The sequence below is a fragment of the Dermacentor albipictus genome, chromosome 2, assembly GCF_038994185.2.
Source record: "Dermacentor albipictus isolate Rhodes 1998 colony chromosome 2, USDA_Dalb.pri_finalv2, whole genome shotgun sequence".
NCBI classification, from domain to species: Eukaryota; Metazoa; Arthropoda; class Arachnida; order Ixodida; family Ixodidae; genus Dermacentor; species Dermacentor albipictus.
In genome coordinates, this window is record NC_091822.1 from 54,528,698 (window position 1) to 54,550,723 (window position 22,026).

General features: G+C 43.9%; 1 protein-coding gene and 1 long non-coding RNA gene across 6 annotated transcripts in view; one reads left to right on the forward strand and one right to left on the reverse strand.

Moving 5' to 3' along the window:
• LOC135901815 (neprilysin-2-like) overlaps positions 1-21,601 on the reverse strand; it is a 71,432-nt gene extending 49,831 nt beyond the window's left edge. For 2 of the 5 annotated variants that reach the window (XM_065431660.1, XM_065431658.1), the window contains exons 1-3: positions 21,426-21,600; positions 3,344-4,415; positions 2,319-2,752 (exon numbers count right to left, since the gene is read on the reverse strand). In XM_065431660.1, coding sequence (XP_065287732.1) covers positions 2,319-2,752; positions 3,344-4,342 — 1,433 coding nt within the window. In that variant the 5' untranslated portion in view covers positions 4,343-4,415; positions 21,426-21,600. Of the gene's footprint in view, positions 1-2,318; positions 2,753-3,343; positions 4,416-21,425 lie in introns of all 5 variants that reach the window. The other 3 variants (XM_065431659.1, XM_065431656.1, XM_065431657.1) reach the window with 3 other exon arrangements.
• LOC135901854 (uncharacterized) lies at positions 7,442-11,271 on the forward strand. Its single transcript, XR_010564293.2, has 3 exons — positions 7,442-7,578; positions 8,299-8,389; positions 11,139-11,271. It is a non-coding gene; the product is annotated as an uncharacterized lncRNA (long non-coding RNA).
• Positions 21,602-22,026: the final 425 nt, after the last annotated feature.

The following is a 22,026-nucleotide window of genomic DNA, read 5'->3' on the forward strand; positions in this document are numbered from 1 at the left end:
GTATTGCTGCATTTTTTTTTCATTCTTCCGCTCACCACGCCCACCACGCTCACCACGCTCATAAACGCTCACCAGCGTTTATGTTGCGGTTGTCCTCAGTATGCTTAATATTCCCCTCACACGTCGCGAACTGTTGTTATTCACTCGGAAGTGCAGCCTTATAGATTGTGCTTTGCGCCCTGAAAAAATTAGTGGCAAGTATACCCGTGTTATTGCAGGTGATGAGCGTTAGCTAGTCAACATTGAGTTTTCTTGAAGTTTTAAGGCGAAAGCCTTGAGATCTCTGTTTCAAGGTCGCCTTGTAAACTGGAGGTATCACGTGACCCAAGGAAGGCCAGAGGTGACCCAAATCATGTCCGCGCCTGCGTAAGAGAATGATTGCCCAAGTTAATTAATGAATCATTAGTGATTGACATAAAATGGATTAGGGAGGATTAATGATTAGCGTGTATTAAAGAAGATTAAGGTGTATTAGAGTGCCTTAAGAAGGATTAAGATACATGAATAAGGATTTAGGTGGGTGGAGGAGGATTAAGGCCGATTAATGTGGATTAAGGCGAATTATGGTTGCTAAAGGAGGATTAAGACCGATTAAGGTGGATTAGGGACCATAGAGCTGGATTAGGTTTGATAGAGGTGGATTAGGGTGTATTAAGGTAGATTGGGACTATTAAGCAGGATTAAGGTGGATGATGGAGGATTAAGACGGATTATAATGGATCGCGGTTGATAAAGGAAGATTAAGAACGTATATGGTAGGTAAGGTGCATTAGGAGCGATGTAGATTGATTAGGTTGTATTAAGGTGGATTGTGAGTATTAAGCTGGATTAAGGTGGATGAAGGAGCATTAAGGTGGATTAGGATGGACTAAGGTGAATAAGGGTTCATTGAGTATTAAGCCCGATTAATCTACCATAATCCCCATAATGCACATTAATCCACCGAATCCACATTCATCGACCTTAATCCTCCTTCATTCACTTTAATCCACCATAATCCACGAGAGTCCGCCTTAATGAACCCTAATCCAACGTCATCGACCTTAATCTGCTCTAACTCTCCTTAATGCAGTTTAATCCTCCTTAACCAACGCTACTACTTCCTCATCCACTATAATCCACCCTAATCCGCTATAATCGTCCTTAATTCTCCTTAATCCACATTCATCTACTTTAGTCCACCCTTATCCTCCTTCATTCACTTTAATTCACTTTAGCCCACCATAATCCTCCTTAATGCACCTTAATCCTTCCTAATCCATCCTCATCCTTCTTCATGCACTTTAATCCACCCTAATCCACTATAATCGTCCTTGATGCACCTCAACACATCTTCATCCACCCTAACCCACCTTCATCGAACTTAATCCAACCTTGTCCTCCTTTATGCACCGTAATCCACTTTCATCAACTTTAATCCACCTTAACCCTCCTTAATACACCCGAATTCATCTTAATCCAATCTTAATCAATCATTACTTTGCTAATCATTAATCATCTCTTATGCGCGGCTGCACATGCTTTGGTTCGCTTCCCGCCTTCCTTCGGTCACGTGATATTTTCTGTAGCCCACAACGGGACCTTGATACAGAGGTCTAAGGCTTCCGCTTAATAAGCCACACACAAAGGGATGTGTCACAAGCAATACTATATCAGACGCACGAAATAAAGCATCTCATCATGCGGCAGAAAAATTGTCTGGAGTATAGAACTCGCCTCAAAAGCTCCTTTTACGTCGGTATACCCCGTTCATACGGCTTTAGGAAAAAACCAACCTCGTCATAAATGTTGCCTCTAGCATTATCGATGCTGCTGTTCGCATTTCTCAAAATTTTCAACCCCACTGGGGCGCGCAACTGGCCCAAAATAACACGCCTCCATAGAATCCTGCGGCCCGTCCGCGGTAGCCAAGGAGGAATAGCGTGCCGTGCGCAGCCGGCGGGCGAGGAGAATCGAGGAGGAAAGCGCCGTGAGGAGGAGAGTGTCGCTACTTTCGAACATCAAGGGGCTTTAGCGGCGAGTCACGCGGTCAGGCCGCGACCCAGCTGCGGAAAGCGCATGCGCCAAGCCGGCGGCGGAGCTCGTCCAAAGCCGTTTTCTGGGTGGCTTTGGCCCGGCGCGGCGAGTCACGTGATGCAGTATCAAGGCTACCGCAGCTGCGGTCAAATGCAGGTCAAATTGCTGGCGATGGCGAAACTCGGCTCGACGCGGTTAGTAAAGCTTCCGCTTTAAAATCAATGATTTCGTTCGTTCCACGCGTACCACTGCACATGAGACAGCCTTTAGACGTAAATTCTTGTCGCGACCGACCAACTTGCCTGGACGCCGCGAAAGCGGTGTCCCCGTCAACGAACAGCTTGACCATCTGCAGCTCGTAGTCCTGGATGACCTGCTCGACGACGCTCTGCGCACCGCGGCCTCCGCCTCTGGCTCCGTGTCCCCGGCGCAGACCCTTGGAACAGACGAACGCGTCCAAGTCGTCGCACGGGTCTACGCTGTAGTTGAGCACGCCGTCGAACGCCGCCGCCAGTTCGGCGCACGCGGGGGACGCGCAGACGCCCTGCGCGGCGTGCTGGAACGTGCCGCCCATGAACCACAAGAGGAGCGCCACGATGGACACGAACACGACCGCGAACAGGAGCAGGAACGGCAGGTACTTCGTCTCGTTATCGAAATTCTGAGACTCCGGATTGGACCGCTGGCCGAACGTGACCAATCGCGCCGGCGTCGTGTAGGTCTTCAACGAAGTAGCCTGCGAGAGGTCGAGAAAGCGAGCGACAGAGCCCTATCACGCTTTTGCCGAGTTTCAGCTTTTGTCGTGGGCGTGAAGCGACTATGAGAACAGTGCTAATGGTTCTGCTTCGAAGCAGGTATGCCCCACATTGGTGCGTACGTTCATGTGCGCGCGTCAGTTAAAACAATGGTTGAACAAGAAGTGTCGCTGTAGACAACGTTTCGACAACACCTGGTTAATACAAGTCCCCTGGCTGAAGCGTTAGCTGCAGACTGAAGCGACGTTCCTTGCTCAACCACTGTTGATCCCAAGCCTCCGTCTTTCTGTGAACTCCTGTGAACTCCTGTGCGTGTGTGTTTTCAAAGGTTTGTCATGGTGATGGGAATAACCACGAAAATAAACACGTTATTTAGACCGTCATGGCGATGATAATAATCAAGCGAAAAAAACGTGTTATTTATATAGACCTTGTGTAGTCAGATTGATACTCAGCTGGGATGTAATCACGGGACGCACGTGTTTTCATTTTCACTGTGTACGGCTTGCCTACATTCCCCCGCAAAACGCAGTGCCCTTGTATAAGTAATATTTTGATGGCATTCCACTTACCAGCTCCTGGAGCGAAGTGTAAGAGTGCGTAGACAACTTTCTCTTGCCGTGGCGTTCGAAGGCAGTTCCCTCGTTGGCATCAGACGCTTTTGCTGCTCCACTGCCACGCCTCCACTTGGCGTAAGGTGGCTGTGCTGTTAAGGTAGGCGAACACATCGTCACTGCGCCGCGAGATTTGCCTGTCTTGTTGCTCTCCGTTCTAGCGCAAGCTACGCTTTCTCTACGGCCTTCGGACGCTTCTACAGTCGTTTGTTCGGCACCGACAGTGCCTGGTTTGGCGGCATCGCACGGGCTACCTGCGTGGCTTGCTGACTCTCGAGCGCGGTCGTTCAGCCGCGTATCGGAACTTTCGCTTCCTTCCTTCTGCTGATCTTCGTTGTCACCGCCAACGTCAGCAGTTTGTGAGTCTTGGGCGGTTTGCGCTGCTGCCGGTTGCTCGCCCGTGTTGCCTTGAGCGTCTGCGGCGGTGAGTGTTGCAACTGCGCCAGGCTGTCGCTTTTCGTTAGCGGCGACAGCGCTAGCTTCGGCGGCGGCCGCCTTGGATTTGCGCTCTTCAGAGCGACGCTTCTTCTCTCGGCGCGAAGTTGAATCGGGTTCTGCTTCCGTAACCTTCCTCGACTTACGCGAAGAGTGCTTCTTTCGGCGGCGTCGCCCTGTTTGACTTTGCGCTGTCGTGGCCGAAACTGGGGTACCAGTGTCTACGGGCCGTTTGGCTCCATCTTTAGCACCTGCCGCCGACTGGCGTACGCCTGCTGGATCGGGAGGCTCTACTGTCGGAACCTGACTTGCAGCAGGGATTCCATTGGCTGTAGGCGGAGGCCCGCTGCTGTCCGCGAGCAATGGGTGTCCCGCCCTGTGCTTCTCGGTTGTTGCAGAAAGAGCGAGAGACTTTGCCGGTGCCGAAGGAAGTGGAGCTGTTTTGTCCCCTTTGTCACCTGATATTCCAGCTTCCGAGGAGCTTCGGCGCGGGCGGTCGGACTGCTTCGACTGATCGTCCATGGTTGGGGGAAGCCAACCCTACAGTGCCACTTGGCTCGCAAGTTGGCGTGACTGCTTGCCGCGGATATGTCACCTAGAAAGGGGAAAAAGACAAACGGCGTCCGTGTAACTCGCGAAAATATTCGCATGCAATTGATAAACGGTTAATTTGGAGATTGCAGCCCAACGGACATTTATATCAATTAGTATTGCAAACGTTCCGACTGCCTGCGTTTCATACCTGACCATAAATGTTTTCAGGCACTACGATAACAAGCTAACCTACGTGGTTCCAAAAGTAAAGAATAAAAAGACAATTAAAATTGTCAACAAAAACTTTATACCAGCGCCTTTCACAATACGCGACCACTTTTGATAACAAATACAAACTCTGTCAAAGAGGCGGAAGATGCGATCTTCAGTAATTTGAGCCTGACATTGCGCTTGATTAAATGAAGGCCTGCATTTCTGTTAGTAACAGCGCTGCAGCAGTTGGCATACACCACACGCGTGTGGGGTTCCCATTAACCCACTAAAGAACGTAAGACAGATATTTCGGCCACTGCAAAAATATGAGTGAAGTCTATTTTCGAACTACAGACCTTGAGGGTCCCACAGACGAAAAGCGGTCATAGAGCACTTGAAAGTGCCTGAGAGCCCAATGAGGCGCAGCGGCTACATAAACTTGCATGCTCACCGTTGAAAAGAAATTTGGAGGACGGTTAAGCTTCGCCTTTAAGAGTGGAACGCTATAGCATTGATACATCCCTGACTGCTACTCACGTTTCCCGGCAACGGCACCTTATGTTACCGTAATGTTTACAGGGAAACGCTGGCGGCGAACTCTATGCACGAAGGCGAGCTTTCTGGTAGAAACGCGGCCTCTTGCGTGGGCCACGATGCGGCTGAGGCGAGCACCATTTGGAATTGTTGCAAGTAAAGTCCCTTGATGATTTGAAAGTAGCGACACTCTTTGAACTCTGCCGCCGCCGCGCGACCTCCTCGCCTCCTCCTCGCCCCTTGTGCGTTCCCCCCGCGGTAACCAATTTTGCCCCCGTTTTTATGCACGACGATTGGTCTCCCTGCCGTTGCCCTTGGAAACGCGCGGATCTTGAGTTTTGCTTGTATTTTTCTTTTTCGTTCGCGCCATTTTCCTCCTCAGCACGGCTGGCTCGGCGCTTTAGCTCGGCGTACACTGTAAAAAATTTCCGTAATTTTACGGGGGATTTCTGTCATTATACGGAGAACTGCAGATAAAAATACGGAAAGTATGTCATATTTCAAAAATACGGCAAAATCTGCCGTTAATATACGGAAAGTGCTCTCCGTATTCAGCTTTACGGGCATTTTCACTGTAATCATATAACGGCTATACACTGTTTTGGACGAAACAGAGAGAATTCCGTATTTTTGTTATGAGAACATCCGTATATTGTGAGAAAATTTAAGCTGTCTGAATGAGCGCTCGTACTCATAAAGTTTCAGCTAACAATACTTTATTGAACACGCAAACTGTACGCATTATGAAGTTGCGTACAAAATGTGAGAGCTAGCCTTCTACCAAAAGCTGCAATAACAGATCGTATAAATATATATACGCATCTTCTATTCCGGTCGCAGTTTGCCGCGCATATGGGCTTAGTAACGCTGATCATATGCGCAAATATATGCGTGTTCTCGCAATGTTCTCAAATTAAGCGCTTTGTAGTTAATAACGCAGCATATATGTTTAAGTGAATGAAGAGCCGGGGACATACGTGCATACGTAAACAAGCTTGCGGCACTCAGGTGCTGGTGCACTGGGAATGACATTGGTGCTCTATACGCCAAAAATTGTGCGCACTCTAAATCAGTACCGAAACGCAGGGAGTGGTATAATGACCGTAACTGCGTTTACATTTGGCAATAAATGGTCTCGAAGGGGACTGGCGGCCTATAGATCCAAGTACAACGGTCGGAGGAAATTTTCGACTGCGGCAAGCAATTAACCCAAGTGTCAAAGGGCACTGCTGAACTGCAATGTAGTTGGTTGAACTCATTCCCATGATATTTACAAAATATCTCGTCTCCTACAATAACTGCCCATTCATTGAGACAAATCGATTACGCATAATCTTCACTGTTCATGTGTTAATTCTTGCGGTAAGATGTAATCGCAAACATTTGGCGCTTCATCTTGAAACAAGACCGGTAAGCGCGCTCGTTCTTGTACGGTAGAATAAAGAACGCGAACATGCACCGACATGTATGTAAACTACTGGAAGGTGACTGAAGATGAAGGACCTATTACCGTGCTAGCACTGTGTATACTGTCAAAAAGAAGAAAAAAATATTTCGGAAAAAAAGAATGCCCAGTGTCGAGATGTAACGATTCAAGCGTTATTTCTTTTTGACCTAGAATGCAACACCATTAGTTCCACGTGCTTTATGCATGGGTAATGTTATGACACAACTCATTATTTACCCGTTCATTACATGCACCAACCCGCCCAAATTATCACTGTACTCGAGCTTATGGACGCATCGCAGTGCACTGCTTTGCACTTCATTGTAGCACAGGGGTTTGCTATCGCCAGTAGCGAATGCTTTGGTTGACCTCCCTGCCTTTCTGCCTTTTGAATTCTCTCTCCCTTTGTATAAAACGCACTAACTTGTGGGAGAGAAAGCGTTCTCCTCTTTTAGAATTCAATTAATTGTCAAGCAATTATATTGCAGTTCCAGTAACTAGAGCACAAATGCGAAAACGAAACCGATTCTGTTCGGTTCTCCGCGCTCAGAGTACGGCACCAGGGGGCAGCGCGCGCTGCGCGTCAGTTAGGAGTGGCAGACGGAGATGCACATGTGTAGTCAGCCGGCATTTTTCGAGTCGTGTTGTAAATGTTGTTAATTCGCCGTAAATATCTCTTGATTTGTACTCAAGGGTGGAGCAAGACCCCAAGGAAGAGAGATTGACGCATCGGGAGCGAAGAACAGAAACGATGGATGGTTACGCTGCTTGGGACTCGGCACGTTCGAATTGGCAAAGTTCCGAATTTGTTGCTGTGTTGTGCACGCTTGTGCGCTCGTTATTTGCCGTCATCGCGCGGAGATATTTGCGCTGGATGTCTTTCACTTCGTGTACAAAACTTTGCTCGCTGCGGCATCGAAGAAGTTGTCCTGTGTTTGGGTGCACGTATGCGCTTGGACACGGATAGCCTGCTTGCAATGCTCTCAACGGGTGTTCAACAGTCTACGCGCGCTCGTAACTTGCTCATGAGGTAAGCCCATTTTAATCTTATTTGGTTTGCATAACGTAGGTGTTAAAATGATGTGTGGTAAGCCGGTGTCGCGAACAGAAATATTGTTTCAAAAGACCACTATGCAACGACTTAGGGCAAAAATTACGCATGAATGGGGAAAGGGATCAACCTATCTTTTCAGATCGATTCCAGTCGTAGCGCGTTTGGCTCGATCGCAATTTCCGTGAGGTACTTCTAACCTTTTGTTCACTCGCGTTAAAAGCGTAGAATAAAACTGAGTTCAGTTGAGCTCTTGTATTGACGCTTGTATTGGCTTGAGAGCATACTGTATCCGATACACGATCTTCTGTTAAAATACGGAAATAAACGTTCGAGGCAATAGCAGTCGCTCACTACCTGTGATCGTTACTTTCTTGCTTGGGTGCACGTTTTAATTGTGACCAGAAAAAAACGTCTTGCTGCACCGTTTGCGGTACAGCAAGACGTGTTCCTTCGAATGATGTCTGGGCAGTCAAGGCATTCGTGCCACTAAGCAAGCAGTAAACGGGGTATCAGTGCGAAAAAATTTGGACATACAAGAGAAGCGAATGGTATCATCATAGACTCTTTTATTTGACGAATAATTCAGTTGTATTACTAAAGCGGAGAGAGGATATGCATGAAAGTCAGATTGTATTGATACTCAGCAAAAACAAGGTAACTTATCATTACTAATCAATCCTTTTCTTTTACTGAAAGGCAAGTTGCTGTTGTGCTGGAGCTGAGAAGAGGTCTGCTGCCTGCAATGGGTCCATCTCTCTCAAGTTATTGCAGTATTATAGCTCTCAAGGTGAGTGGATTTTTTTTTCTCATAGCTATTTGCCACCTGAATCATGACCGTTTACTTAGCTGTGTAGGTGATCACTGTTAGTGACATTGGAGTGCTGGTGGACCAGCACTCCTTTATGATTGCAACGCATATGACAGAGTGCAGCTGTGGCAGTATGCAAAGGTGTTAATCTATAAGCCAAATTAGGTTCTTTGAGGTAATATGTTAATATATTGATGACATTGGATTGTGGTCTAGCAGGCAAAAATGCTAAACAAAAAGAAATTTTAATTTGCACTTGGTAAGATGTGCAAGCAATTCAGGCTGTTATACATGAAATGGGACATTTGTAGATGTCTTCTACAGTGCTGCAGTCCTGAATTGCTTCAGAGTTGAGTGATACCACTATAATTTCTCTGTAGAGCATGCAGCACAGTTTAGCATTGGGGGAGGCTGGCATCAACAGGCGTCTACTTACTGTGAAGTTCAAATGAGGTGTTACTGTTAGGGTGACTATATATAATTTATGGTTTAATTCTAGTCTTGTGTCAGGCAGACATAGTTTACCCACTTGGTTAAACAATAGAGATGTAATATCTATGTATACAAGTATTACCCATTCATTTATGCCATTTAGACAATGGCAGAAATGCGTGGGTAATACTTGTGTACATAGACAATACATCACTATTGTTTAACCAAGCGGTGCCCCTGCATGCTAAATTTTACAGGGCTATTATTAAGTAATGTCAGCTTTTGTTGTAACATTAAGGCACCTTTTATATTATTACAGATTACCACCATTGTGCACCATCATAGTGTCATATTTACACTAAATGTATTTGACTTTGCTATAAAACCTTGCACAGCAGTGCATCATGAAATTTTTTTTTATAGTTTCTGGCCTCAGAATGCACTTCACGTTATATTCTTGTTTGCAACAAGACTATAATGCAGGTTTCTCTCCTTATGTGTTGTGGCACTTCAAACTGCGGCGAGCTAAACCACTGGGCAGCAATACTGGATACGCTACTGCGTGTGGAGCTGTCTTCAAACACACACAAGGAATACATCATTGCTTTTTTAGCACAAAACAACGGACACAAGAAAAACGACAGAACAAGGCGCTACTCTCAACTGACATCACTTTATTGCGTCCCTCCTTTGTAGACAGTAGAATCTAGAAGAACATTTGCTGTGAACATCATGTGCAGGAACCACCAACATCTGATCAAAAAAGCACACTCATGCGACAGAATAAAAAAAAAACATATTGAGCACTTTACAAGGTTAAAGAAAGCACACTAATGCACTGTGACCCCAATGACTGTATGAAGAAAACTTCCGATAACTCTCTGGCGGTGGTATCACGGCTCTTTTTTCAAAATCGTAGCATCACGAAACATTGCGAACCTAAGCGATCCATACCAACAGGTACAGGTTCCCATTCGGCTCAACATTGTAAAATATGGAAGTGCAAAGCCATGTTTCGTGATACTACGATTTTGAAAAAGTGCTGTGATACCACCGCCTGAGAGTTATCGGAAGCTTTCTTCATACAGTCATTGGGGCCACAGTGCATTAGTGTGCCTTCTTTAACCTTGTGCAGTGCTCAATATGGTTTTTTGGATCCCGTCGCATGAGTACGCTCTTGTGATTGGTTGTTGGTGGTCTCTGCACATGGTGCTCACTGCGGATGTTCTTCTAGATTCTACTATTTATAAAGGAGCGACGCAATAAAGTGATGTCAGTTGAGTGTAGCGCCTTGTGCTGGTCGTCTTTCTTGTGTCCATTGTTTTGCGCTTAACAAAGTATTTATGGATTCACACCAACTAGCCCGCCAACACATTGTGTTGCGGGCACTTCTGAAGTACTGTCTGTCCAATAACCTTGGTGGCATGGAAGCGCCGTCCACTTCTATGCGTTGCTTTCTGTTTCATTGTGGCATCACATCACATTATAATCATAATGTGTATGTACTTTTTCCAAGAGACCCATATTCCTATCCTTGTGTTATATTTGCTGTCGCATTATTTATGTGCAAATGACCAGTGCTCCAAGCTCCATTTTTTCGCAAAGTAAACTACTGGTACCTAAACAGTTCTGTATATCAGAAAACCAAAGCTGAACTGCCGAACAGTACCAAGCGGCAGCCTTAGTGCAGTGTCAAGTAGTCAGATTTTATTGGTCATGCAGAGGTACACAGGATAGCTCTTTATTACTTGCTGAATAATTAAGCTGTGTGAAAACTAAGTATTTATGTAGCTTCAACCACATGCTATTGGTCATTGCTCCTGCCCTCATCAGATGTAGAAGATTATCACGGCATTTCCTATTCTCTTTTTCCTTAATACAGTGGGATTACTGCATGCGTAAGTAGGAAACGGATCACATAGGCAATCAAAAGCCAACATTGTGTAAACTTGGAACATTGATTGTACAGTTTGATGACCCAGAATAAGTAGAAATACACCATAAATGATTGACAATTAACTTTTACTTGACACAGGGCTAAAGCATACAGTAAGCATACTGTATGCTCATACGGTGTCACATCAATTTAAATTTTAGTGTAGCTTTACAGTGTACGCTTCTATTGTTGCATTCTGTCAGAGGAATGGTAATGTTTCGCGTGTATAGCAACTAGACTGTCTATATACAGAAGTAAAAATGTGTGAACTGTATTTTTTAATGATTTGATAGAATGTGTAGCACAATAAAGCCATACAATCAACGCACAGTGATGTGACTTTCTCTGCACATGTTGCAGGTTCAAAAAAAGTATGGTGGAAGCTGTTGCCAAGGTTCCGACCAGAAAAGACAGCCAGTATAAAAGGGTCCACGCCACTGATCTCTACTACAGGGGATGAACAGCACATCGAGCGCCCTCGACTGAAGCCGGCCTTGTCCCGAAAGTTGGTGCTTGACAACTTTGCGGCAGCACTTTGTTGCACGGGTGTGTAGCATTTCTTCCCCTAACATGCCTGCCTGATGTGCCATAAACTACCCAAGCAGTGTTTCGAGGTGTCCAGAATTTTTCCATTGTAGTGTCTACAGTGTCGCTAACATAAGTGGTGTGCAATGGAAACACTGGTAAATCAGAAAAAACTTGATGTAAGAGAACACTATCGTATACGGGTTCAGATTGTCATAAAAGTGCTTACCAGACATGTAGAGACCTCCTAAAATGTGAAAAACCACAAAGAAAAGTTTTTCGGCAGCAATATTATCTGATCGCACGCACTAGTTAGTCCACCATATGCCCTGCTTCCAGGACAAGCGACTGCATGACATCGCATTTCCACTGGCTTCACCTGCATCCGGTGCAGTGTGCTGCATCCAGCGAAACATGTTAGAAATCAGTGGTGCACAGTGTTTTCTGTCCCCTTTCTCGACGCCTACTGAACACATGTTAAACTGTTTCCAAAGCAGACAAACAGAGGGAAAGGGTTCTGAACACATTGCATTTTAAAGTGGCTGGTACTGGGTAACGCAAGGACTGTGGCATAGTAGATTTGCACCAGGCAACCTGGGTGCCCAAAAAGGCTGCTGTTTACTTGCAAATGGCCAACATATTGTGAGCATGTTGAAGTTCTTTTTTTATTCTCATCGCTTATTTAGCTAACGGAGACAGCTTTCACAACTGAAGAAGCCTTGGAAGCATGAAACACTTCACAAAACCAGCTTCAATATATCGTGTCTGCATCACAATTTCATGGCTGCATGAGTGAACCCTCTGGTTAACATGTAAGAGAGTTCATGATGTTTGCCATGCATTATCCACTTTATTTACAGGTCAACCCTATCTTGAGATTTAAGCTGATGTTGCGTTTAGAGAAATTATGGCCGAGAGCCAGCTTTTGAGAATACAGATTGAGCTTGACAGATTACACGCCAGAACAAGTCGTTGAGGATTTCAGATCAAGAATCTTCAAAGGCCAGTTCATTTAGTGGTGTTAATATTCTGCTCGAAGTTGTTGATTGTTACGTTCATATGGTGCCCAAGCATTGCGGTAACAACTTCACTTGGAGTACATAGCAAGGGTGTATTCGATGTAAGCTGCTGGCTTTTTTTCTGTGTTTTCAAAAACTGGTTTCTTGTTCAGTTTAAATTTTCAAATTTTGCATTGTTTATTAGGTGTTGTGTCTTGTTTCCTTTTCCTGCAGCTTCTTAGTTAAACATCTGAATAGTGAACACAACTTGACCTTTTGCTTGATTGCCTAGATTACATGCCCTCGATGCAAAACAATTTCACTTCAAAACTGCTTGTGCCATACTGAAAGAATAACTTGAAGCAGCCATAGCCACCAATAACACGCAAGAGATGATTATGAGAATTTTAATATTGTTTTTTGATCTACAGGGTGTCTTAACTATCATGCGCCAAGATTTAGAAATATGTAAATGCGATGTAACTAGACAAAATGAAGGTAATGTTTGCCATCGCCTGGAGATACTCTGATTATATTGTGCATTCTGCCTAATTACATAATTCTTAATTAGTTATAAATATCTCAAATAATTAAATGAAATGTGTCAATGAAAAGTTGTAGAGCAATATGAAAGCCTCCTGATACACTTTTTTGTTACTGTTACTCATTGTGTGCTACATAAAAGTGTTTTTCCAAGGAATAAGCCTGCGAATACACAAAAAGTGTCTTGAGTGGCCAGTCATGTGTCAGTTTTGTGGTGCAAAGCCACGAATACAACTTAAATGGGTTCTTTTAAGAAAAAGACTTAGCTCAGCAAATTATCTTTCTTTGTGCAGACTGTGGAGACAAGGTTTCTTAGACATGGCCGTGGCCCTCAAGGAAGATGCCGAGGCCACAGGCAGTTCCTCCAGTGACCGTGAAAAGGTCCCCTGGGGCACAAGTCTGGTTTGGCACCCCCACCTTTCTCCTGCAGCTTTTCTGTCTACTTAGCTAACCAGGTAGGTCAATGATGGCAAAGGGAAAAAAGAATCAACAGCATCAAACGCAGAACTTGCTCAAGCTCAATGCATTTTTGGTGTGAAGTTTTTCCCTTATCATTTATCTAAAAACGGGTAATAAGTATATGATATGGTCTTCATACGGACACCTCTTTCCCACAGAGAATTAGCAGTAAAAAAAGCAGCTTATGAAGGCTTGAATATTAGCTATGATGATGTGGCATAGATACGATAATGATTATGAATGTTTCTAATGAAGGCAGTGGTAGTAGAGTGAATAATCAGAGTTTATATATAGATTGAAAGACATTTCGTTCCAATGCCAGAATTTTAAATCATCCCAAATAATTCTTGCATTTTATAGTCTTCATTGTATAGTTCTTGATGCTTGCTTCTTGCTGACATCATTCTTATGCTGCATAATTCACCTGTTATAAATTCCCTATTTCCCCCATTCAAGCAACTTTACATTCATCATAAGAAACCTCGTAGATGAGTTCCAGAAACTTGCTGATGAGATTAGGGGGCGGCGTGTACCCCAGGCTGAGATACGCATGCTCCATTTTCGACCCTTCTACTCTAAAGTTAAAAAACACCATCGAATCCATTCAAAACCGAGCTGCTCGTTTTATTCTTTCGAATTATTCTCGTCATGCAAGTGTCTCATCAATGAAACTAACCCTTGACTTGCCTAACCTAGAGTTACGTCGTAAGTACTTTCGCCTATGCCTTTTTCACAAGATTTATTACTCTAACGAAACACTTAAGGATGAACTAATCTCCCCGCCATCATACATATCGTCACGCACGGATCATCGTTTTAAGGTTCAAGTTCCAACTTGTCGCACCAACGTTTATTTTGATTCCTTTATACCGAGAACGACGAATGACTGGAACCGCCTCCCTGCCTCCATCACTGCCATTTCTGAAGCCACCAACTTCAAGAATATTGTTAATGAATTTGTTTGCAGTAATCACCACTCCTCTCTGTAATGCCTCCGGGCCTTGAGAGTATGACAATAAATAAATAAATAAATAAATAAAAGAGCCTCATATCTTGCAAATGTTAGAAATACTCCTGCTAAGCAAGTTCTTGGTGTCATACAAGGTTACTTGCGAATACGAATTTGCCTAAATATAGAAAACAATCAATATAAAACATGTCAAGCGATATCGCTGACGATACACACACATTCCAACTGAACTAAATACAAATAAATATAGCACCCAATGCAGAATCATTGGCATGATGCCATTCTTTCAGTGGAATAAAATCTGTCCTGCATTGTAAATCTGGAATCCTTTATAATCCAGACTACTAAATACTTATGAGGGTTGTAGCGTAAAATATGCATGTATTTATTCCTCGTTTCTTTACTTTAGGACCCAATAATGCCTTAACAGCAGTGAAAGAACTGAGATCACAGTACCTAATACTTTATATTGCTCCAGAAATCCGTTTCTCTGCCGATCGCAGCATTCGACACTAACAAGAAGGCACATAACACTTAGGGTGGTGCTATTCACTTTGATTGTTTGGGAACGAAACCCATAATGTACATGTTATGGCCCTACGTGTCATTACGTTTGAACAACAATAAGGTAGGGGGTTTGCATTTTGCAAAACTGCATGGAGGTTTTCACTGTGTGCAATTAAAATTAGGAACCTTCCCAGCTCATACTAAATGCATTCTCCAAAGCTTTAGGTTATACAGGTGCACTACTTTACACAGAACACACTCTTTTCCCTCGTCACGGCTCACATTCTTAGGCAGAGTTACACCCTTTGAAGTGCCCCTTCTTCCACACAATGATAATTGTCATCTGCCTTTATGCATTTTCTTTCTTTAACGCTGCGAGCCCTGTGCTTTCCAGTAACGAACGGCATGTGCGTTATCAGCATGATAGCATTCTCGACAACAAAGTAGCGGGCGTGGCGTCTTCAAGAAACGAAACGCATCAAGGCAAATAACGATTATTGTTGTGTGGCAGAAGGGGCACTCCAAAGGGTGTAACTTTGCCTAAGAGTGCAGGTGGTGATTCAGATTCTTCAAAGGTGTTTCATTGTACGGGATGGCACATCGCGCTTCACTTATTTGCAGAATATTGCATTCCAATTGTGTCATATGAGATAAATCCATTAAAGAGCTTTAGCTTGCCCTAAATTTGTTACAGCTGTGTACTGGTAAACTGGCCGCAGCTTGCAGTGCTTGTGGAAAAATAATTGTAACTGCCATATTATATGTAACTGCTAGTGCACAGGCATCGGCAGCAGCAATGGTTAGGGTACACTTGTTTCTTCTATTCTGGGGTATGCATCCTCCACCAGAAAGTAGTTTTTTTCGTCTTCCTCTTCTACCATATTGGAATGTGAAATGGGGTGTAATTTGTAGGATATACTCTTGCATAAACTTCATGAGCATTTATTCTTGTCTGTGCCACAGATCATTGTTGCTACCACTGTAAAAGCAGGGTGCCTGTTTACAGCACCCATAGGGAACAATCTGTGAATCTTTAACGAACAGTAAGGATAATGAATAATCGAATAATTTTTAGTAATTTTCAACAAATTTAGCACTCTTTGCTTTCCACTACGGTGTTTTTCAAACTCTAATATTGGCACAAGGTTTGAGTGCAGGATGTCATTTTGTGTGAAAGAGTACACTTGTGCGCATAACACCTCATCGTCAACATTCTGCTGCACAGAATGTCATTAGCTTTCGTATGCATTGGTCACTATCTCACAAACCGGTTGCTCCTTTGTTAGTTGGAATGTAGCATTTATGTAAAGCACATTTGATGTTCTAACAAAAAGCATTGTGCCCTCTTATCCCCTAATTCTCCTCACTTGATGCCTAGTGTTGTAATAGCATGGTTGACACCATGAGAGTCAGTGTGGTGAATAATTGTGTCTGGTCGAGTAGGGGGCGTACGTTAACTTAAGCAACTTTTCCAGATGACTTGAATCAGTATTGTGGAATGCTGTTTTTTTTTTCAATCACTGTTACCAAGTTTCACTTTGGTTGTGGCAACAAGTATAATGTAGTTCGCTAGCACTCCTGCCAACACATATAATATGCAGGCATCTGTGTTGAAAAAAAGACCAGCTAATGGTTTGCCAGGAGCTAAGGCCCATTTAGACCATTATATTTTGAACTTACACCGGTGGAAATAACTGGTGAATGAAAGCACACCCAGGAGAACTGAAGCAAGACTGCGAGTCGGCCTAGTTGGAACAAATTCATCTTGAAACTTATTGTGCGCAACAAACAGGGACGAAGAATAGAAGAAACACAAGGACGAGCGCTTAACATTGTGTTTCTTCTATTCTTCGTCCCTGTTTGTTGCGCACAATAAGTTTCAAGATGAGCAGGAGAACTGACCATAATATTTTCTTTCATTATAACACGGCTGAAGCTTTGAACTGCATTTGAACTGGCTTGTTTAAAAAATGACCCATTTCCTTGTTCAAGTAAGACAAAGGTTCCACAGGAAGACAGAAACTTGAAGCCGTCAACAGCAGCATGAATATAAACAGCACTCGACGTTTTGCAATCTTGCACCTGGTTATATTAGCCATCCAATTTTTTTCCACAGGCTGTTCTTTACTGTTTTATGATCATATCCAGTTTAATTTTAATGTCCCTATTTTTTAATATTTGGTTAATATGTATTTTCTTCATCGGCTTTCAACAAAATATATATTCATAATGTGCCTTCACTTACCATTTGCAGTGATCTTAACCAGATGCATCTTGATACAAAATTTATTTTCCTTAATTCTTCGTTTTCCTTTTCCAAAAGTGCAAACTGTTTATCTTGATACCTATTTTGTCTTCTGGGAATATTGGTTCTACTGGAATAATGACTGCATACATGTGTACATCGTTTTCTGTTTTGGTCACCCCTACTCTTGGCAAGTACTGACAGCATTGCTCATACCCGCTCCATCACAATCACCACTGCTAAGCACACCCTTCCTTCCTTTATTTTAACACTTTGGCTTCTCTTGACCTATTATATGCACCAGTTACTTCTCCCCCAATGAGGCTAGGGGCCAGTGAGATATGCACAATCCCACAACACAGCCAAGGAAAACATTTGCTACCCTAATGACAAGCACCTATGTCGAAATGTTGGCTACAGCAACATCCCTTGTGCCAGCAATGTTGATCTACTTACATGTTTTTCTAACACAGAAGTTACTGCTTTGTCGTGTTCTGTGATTAAACTTTTTTGCCGCTTTCTTTAGGATGGATATTCACGAATACTATTTGTTTCTCCTAACAGCAGCAAGTTTATCCTTGCAAGTGTTTGGAGTCAAGAACAACTTTCACCAGGAAGAAGTGCAAGACGAGTGATTGAAGAAAATAAAGTTGCTTCTGTGATCTAAGAACCTGAGGACTGAAATGTTGCACCTTTTTGTATATATGCTATGCAGTGCATTCATATCACAAAGTGCAAAGTGTTTTATCTCTGCAGCCATGTCAGTGTGTTGGCAAGACAATTTTCTCAATGGTGACCTGCTGCTTTGACTATGAGCTGCCTTCATGACATTTGCATTAAAGGAGATGTACTATCGTGGACAAAAGTACCCTGGAAGTGCGAGCGTTGACCAAATTGCATTTCTGCTCAAGACCGCTGAAAACAGTGGGTCACGTATGCACATTCCGAACGCAGATGGTGGCACGGCTGATCCCAGCAAATAGCACACCAATGAAATTCGGTCGACTCTCGCACGTCCTGGGCAATTTTGTGCCCGATGGCACATTCTTCGAATGGATATGCTCTGCAAGATAAAATACGGGAAGCGCCTGTACTTTAACGGATATAGTACAGATTTAGTATACGGAGTCTTTCGTTTTCTGAATACGGCAAGCACCTGTTTTTTAACGGTTATAGCACAGATTCAGCATACGGTGTGTTCCGTTTTCTGAATACGAGAAGCACCGTACTTTAACGGTTATAGTACAGATTCAGAATACAGAGTCTTCCGTTTTCTAGATACAGAAGCACTCGTATCTTGTATTACAGTCTCTTTTTTTACAGTTGTCCGTTCTACGGAAATGACCGTTCTTAATTTACGGAAGAGTGTTCGGTCACAAATTACCAGCAAATTTTCTGTAAAGTAAGGAAAATTTTTTTTACAGTGTAGCGAACGTTTTACGCCGTGTTTCCTGCTATATGTGCTAGCGCTATGCCGGGCTGTTGCGCATATAACTGCAGCAAGAAGCCTGAAGATGGTTATGCCGTTTTTATGATACCACAAGGAAAGCGTGACGGCTTGCGCAGGAAGCAGTGGCTGCATGACAATGGCCGAAAGAACTTTGTTCCGACAAAGAACAGCGTTGTTTGCGAGCTGAGGCGTCTTTCTTATAGCTCGTAGCAAAGCATCCCGTATTGCTGCATTTTTTTTTCATTCTTCCGCTCACCACGCCCACCACGCTCACCACGCTCATAAACGCTCACCAGCGTTTATGTTGCGGTTGTCCTCAGTATGCTTAATATTCCCATCACACGTCGCGAACTGTTGTTATTCACTCGGAAGTGCAGCCTTATAGATTGTGCTTTGCGCCCTGAAAAAATTAGTGGCAAGTATACCCGTGTTATTGCAGGTGATGAGCGTTAGCTAGTCAACATTGAGTTTTTTTGAAGTTTTAAGGCGAAAGGCTTGAGATCCCTGTTTCAAGGTCGCCTTGTAAACTGGAGGTATCACGTGACCCAAGGAAGGCCAGAGGTGACCCAAATCATGTCCGCGCCTGCATAAGAGAATGATTGCCCAAGTTAATTAATGAATCACTAGTGATTGACATAAAATGGATTAGGGAGGATTAATGATTAGCGTGTATTAAAGAAGATTAAGGTGTATTAGAGTGCCTTAAGAAGGATTAAGATGCATGAATAATGATTAAGGTGGGTGGAGGAGGATTAAGGCCGATTAATGTGGATTAAGGTGAATTATGGTTGCTAAAGGAGAATTAAGACCGATTAAGGTGGATTAGGGACCATAGAGCTGGATTAGGTTTGATAGAGGTGGATTAGGGTGTATTAAGGTAGATTGGGACTATTAAGCAGGATTAAGGTGGATGATGGAGGATTAAGACGGATTTTAATGGATCGCGGTTGATAAAGGAGGATTAAGAACGTATATGGTAGGTAAGGTGCATTAGGGGCCATGTAGATTGATTAGGTTGTATTAAGGTGGATTGGGAGTATTAAGCTGGATTAAGGTGTATGAAGGAGCATTAAAGTGGATTAGGGTGGACTAAGGTGAATAAGGGCTCATTGAGTATTAAGCCCGATTAGTCTACCATAATCCCCCTAATGCACATTAATCCACCGAATCCACATTCATCGATCTTAATCCTCCTTCATTCACTTTAATCCACCATAATCCACGAGAGTCCGCCTTAATGAACCCTAATCCAACGTCATCGACCTTAATCTGCTCTAACTCTCCTTAATGCACTTTAATCCTCCTTAACCAACGCTACTACTTCCTCATCCACTTTAATCCACCCTAATCCGCTATAATCGTCCTTAATTCACCTTAATCCATATTCATCTACTTTAGTCCACCCTTATCCTCCTTCATTCACTTTAATTCACTTTAGCCCACCATAATCCTCCTTAATGCACCTTAATCCTTCTAATCCATCCTCATCCTTCTTCATGCACTTTAATCCACCCTAATCCACTATAATCGTCCTTAATGCACCTCAACACATCTTCATCCACCCTAACCCACCTTCATCGAACTTAATCCAACCTTGTCCTCCTTTATGCACCGTAATCCACTTTCATCAACTTTAATCCACCTTAACCCTCCTTAGTACACCCGAATTCATCTTAATCCAGTCCTAATCAATCATTACTTTGCTAATCATTAATCATCTCCTATGCGAGGCTGCACATGCTTTGGTTAGCTTCCCGCCTTCCTTCGGTCACGTGATATTTTCTGTAGGCCACAACGGCACCTTGATACAGAGGTCTAAGGCTTTCGCTTAATAAGCCACACACAAAGGGATGTGTCACAAGCAATACTATATCAGACGCACGAAATAAAGCATCTCATCATGCGGCAGAAAAATTGTCTGGAGTATAGAACTCGCCTCTAAAGCTCCTTTTACATCGGTATGCTCCGTTCATACGGCTTTAGGAAAAAACCAACCTCGTCATAAATGTTGCCTCTAGCATTATCGATGGTGCTCTTAGCATTTCTCAAAATTTTCAACCCCACTGGGGCGCCCAACTGGCCCAAAATAACACGCCTCCATAGAATCCTGCGGCCCGTCCGCGGTAGCCAAGGAGGAATAGCGTGCCGTGCGCAGCCGGCGGGCGAGGAGAATCGAGGAGGAAAGCGCCGTGAGGAGGAGAGTGTCGCTACTTTCAAACATCAAGGGGCTTTAGTTGCAAGTAACCGGGCGCGCCGTACCGTGGCCTCCGAGATTTCCGCGCGCTGGCGCGTGCAAATCTCGGACGCCGTGGCAGGTCTATGAATGGTAGAAACACTGCAAAACGGATATGTGTTAGAGTTTCCACGTAACAGAATTATGTTTTCTCGTATATTTAAATTACTATCTGACGCTATCAGGTCTGTAGGTTTTGTTTAAGTTGAAGTTTACAATTTTTCTGACATATTTTACTTTGAGAAATTCAATTATTCAGCAACTTCTTTGCGCTACACAGAGGGCCAGCGTGGTTGGGTATGCGTGGCTGGAAATGATTCTTGCCGAGACGACGGTCGACGCGGGACGCTGACGTCGGATTTTCCGCGACGCGGGGCCCTTAGCGCTACCGCGTTAGAACTCCGCTAAACACGGTGGCAGAGGTTCGAATGACATAAAACGCGACAAGCAACATTAAAAGCTATGTCATAACAGGCAAAGTGAGATAAACCAGTATATACTAATAAAGAAGTAGCTTACCAATAAAAAAATATAGTGAGCTTGTTCGTTAAGAGCTCGTTACGAAACCAGAGAAATCAACTGGGGAAAGGCAGACTACAGCAGAGCAAGGTCACGGTTGCAGCTACACATCCGCGCACTGCATTCTCTCTGCGCAACAATGTTAGATGTGATGAGGACTCCATATAGCCATGTAACTGCGTCGAGATTCCCGCTCACCGTTTGTCCTTCCTTGTTCTGCGGCTTTGTGCAGCGGTTGTCCTCAGCTCAAGCGGGCTGGTGGAGCAAGCAACGAACGTCCTGAAACGATGCGCGTGATCTTCTCATCTCACGCGGCGGGCTCCCTCGTGGTCGTCTTTCACTTCCATGGGGAAATGAAAGAGAAAAAAAATTCTCTTGGGGCAGAGCGAGGAAAATCTCTGCAACTGAAGCGCCATGCTGACTTAAATGTACATTTCAATACAAAGCTAGTCGTCGTCTTCGAGCTTCTGCCACTTCATCTTCCTCTCGTTTCCTGCGCAGTGCTTCTTCACGCCACTTTTTTTTTTGTTCCGGCCATAACAACAATATCCGCCAAAATGGCCCTGATGAAGGAAGTTTCACTTCCGAAACTGTTGGAAAACAAGAAGTAACTATATCTGACAACGCCCCATTATGCTTTCGTTTCACTAGAAGATGAGTGAGTGAGTGAGTGAGTGAGTGATAGAGTGAGTGAGTGAGTGAGTGAGTGAGTGAGTGAGTGATAGAGTGAGTGAGTGAGTGAGTGAGTGAGTGAGTGAGTGAGTGAGTGAGTGAGTGAATAAACCTTATTGCAGGTCCG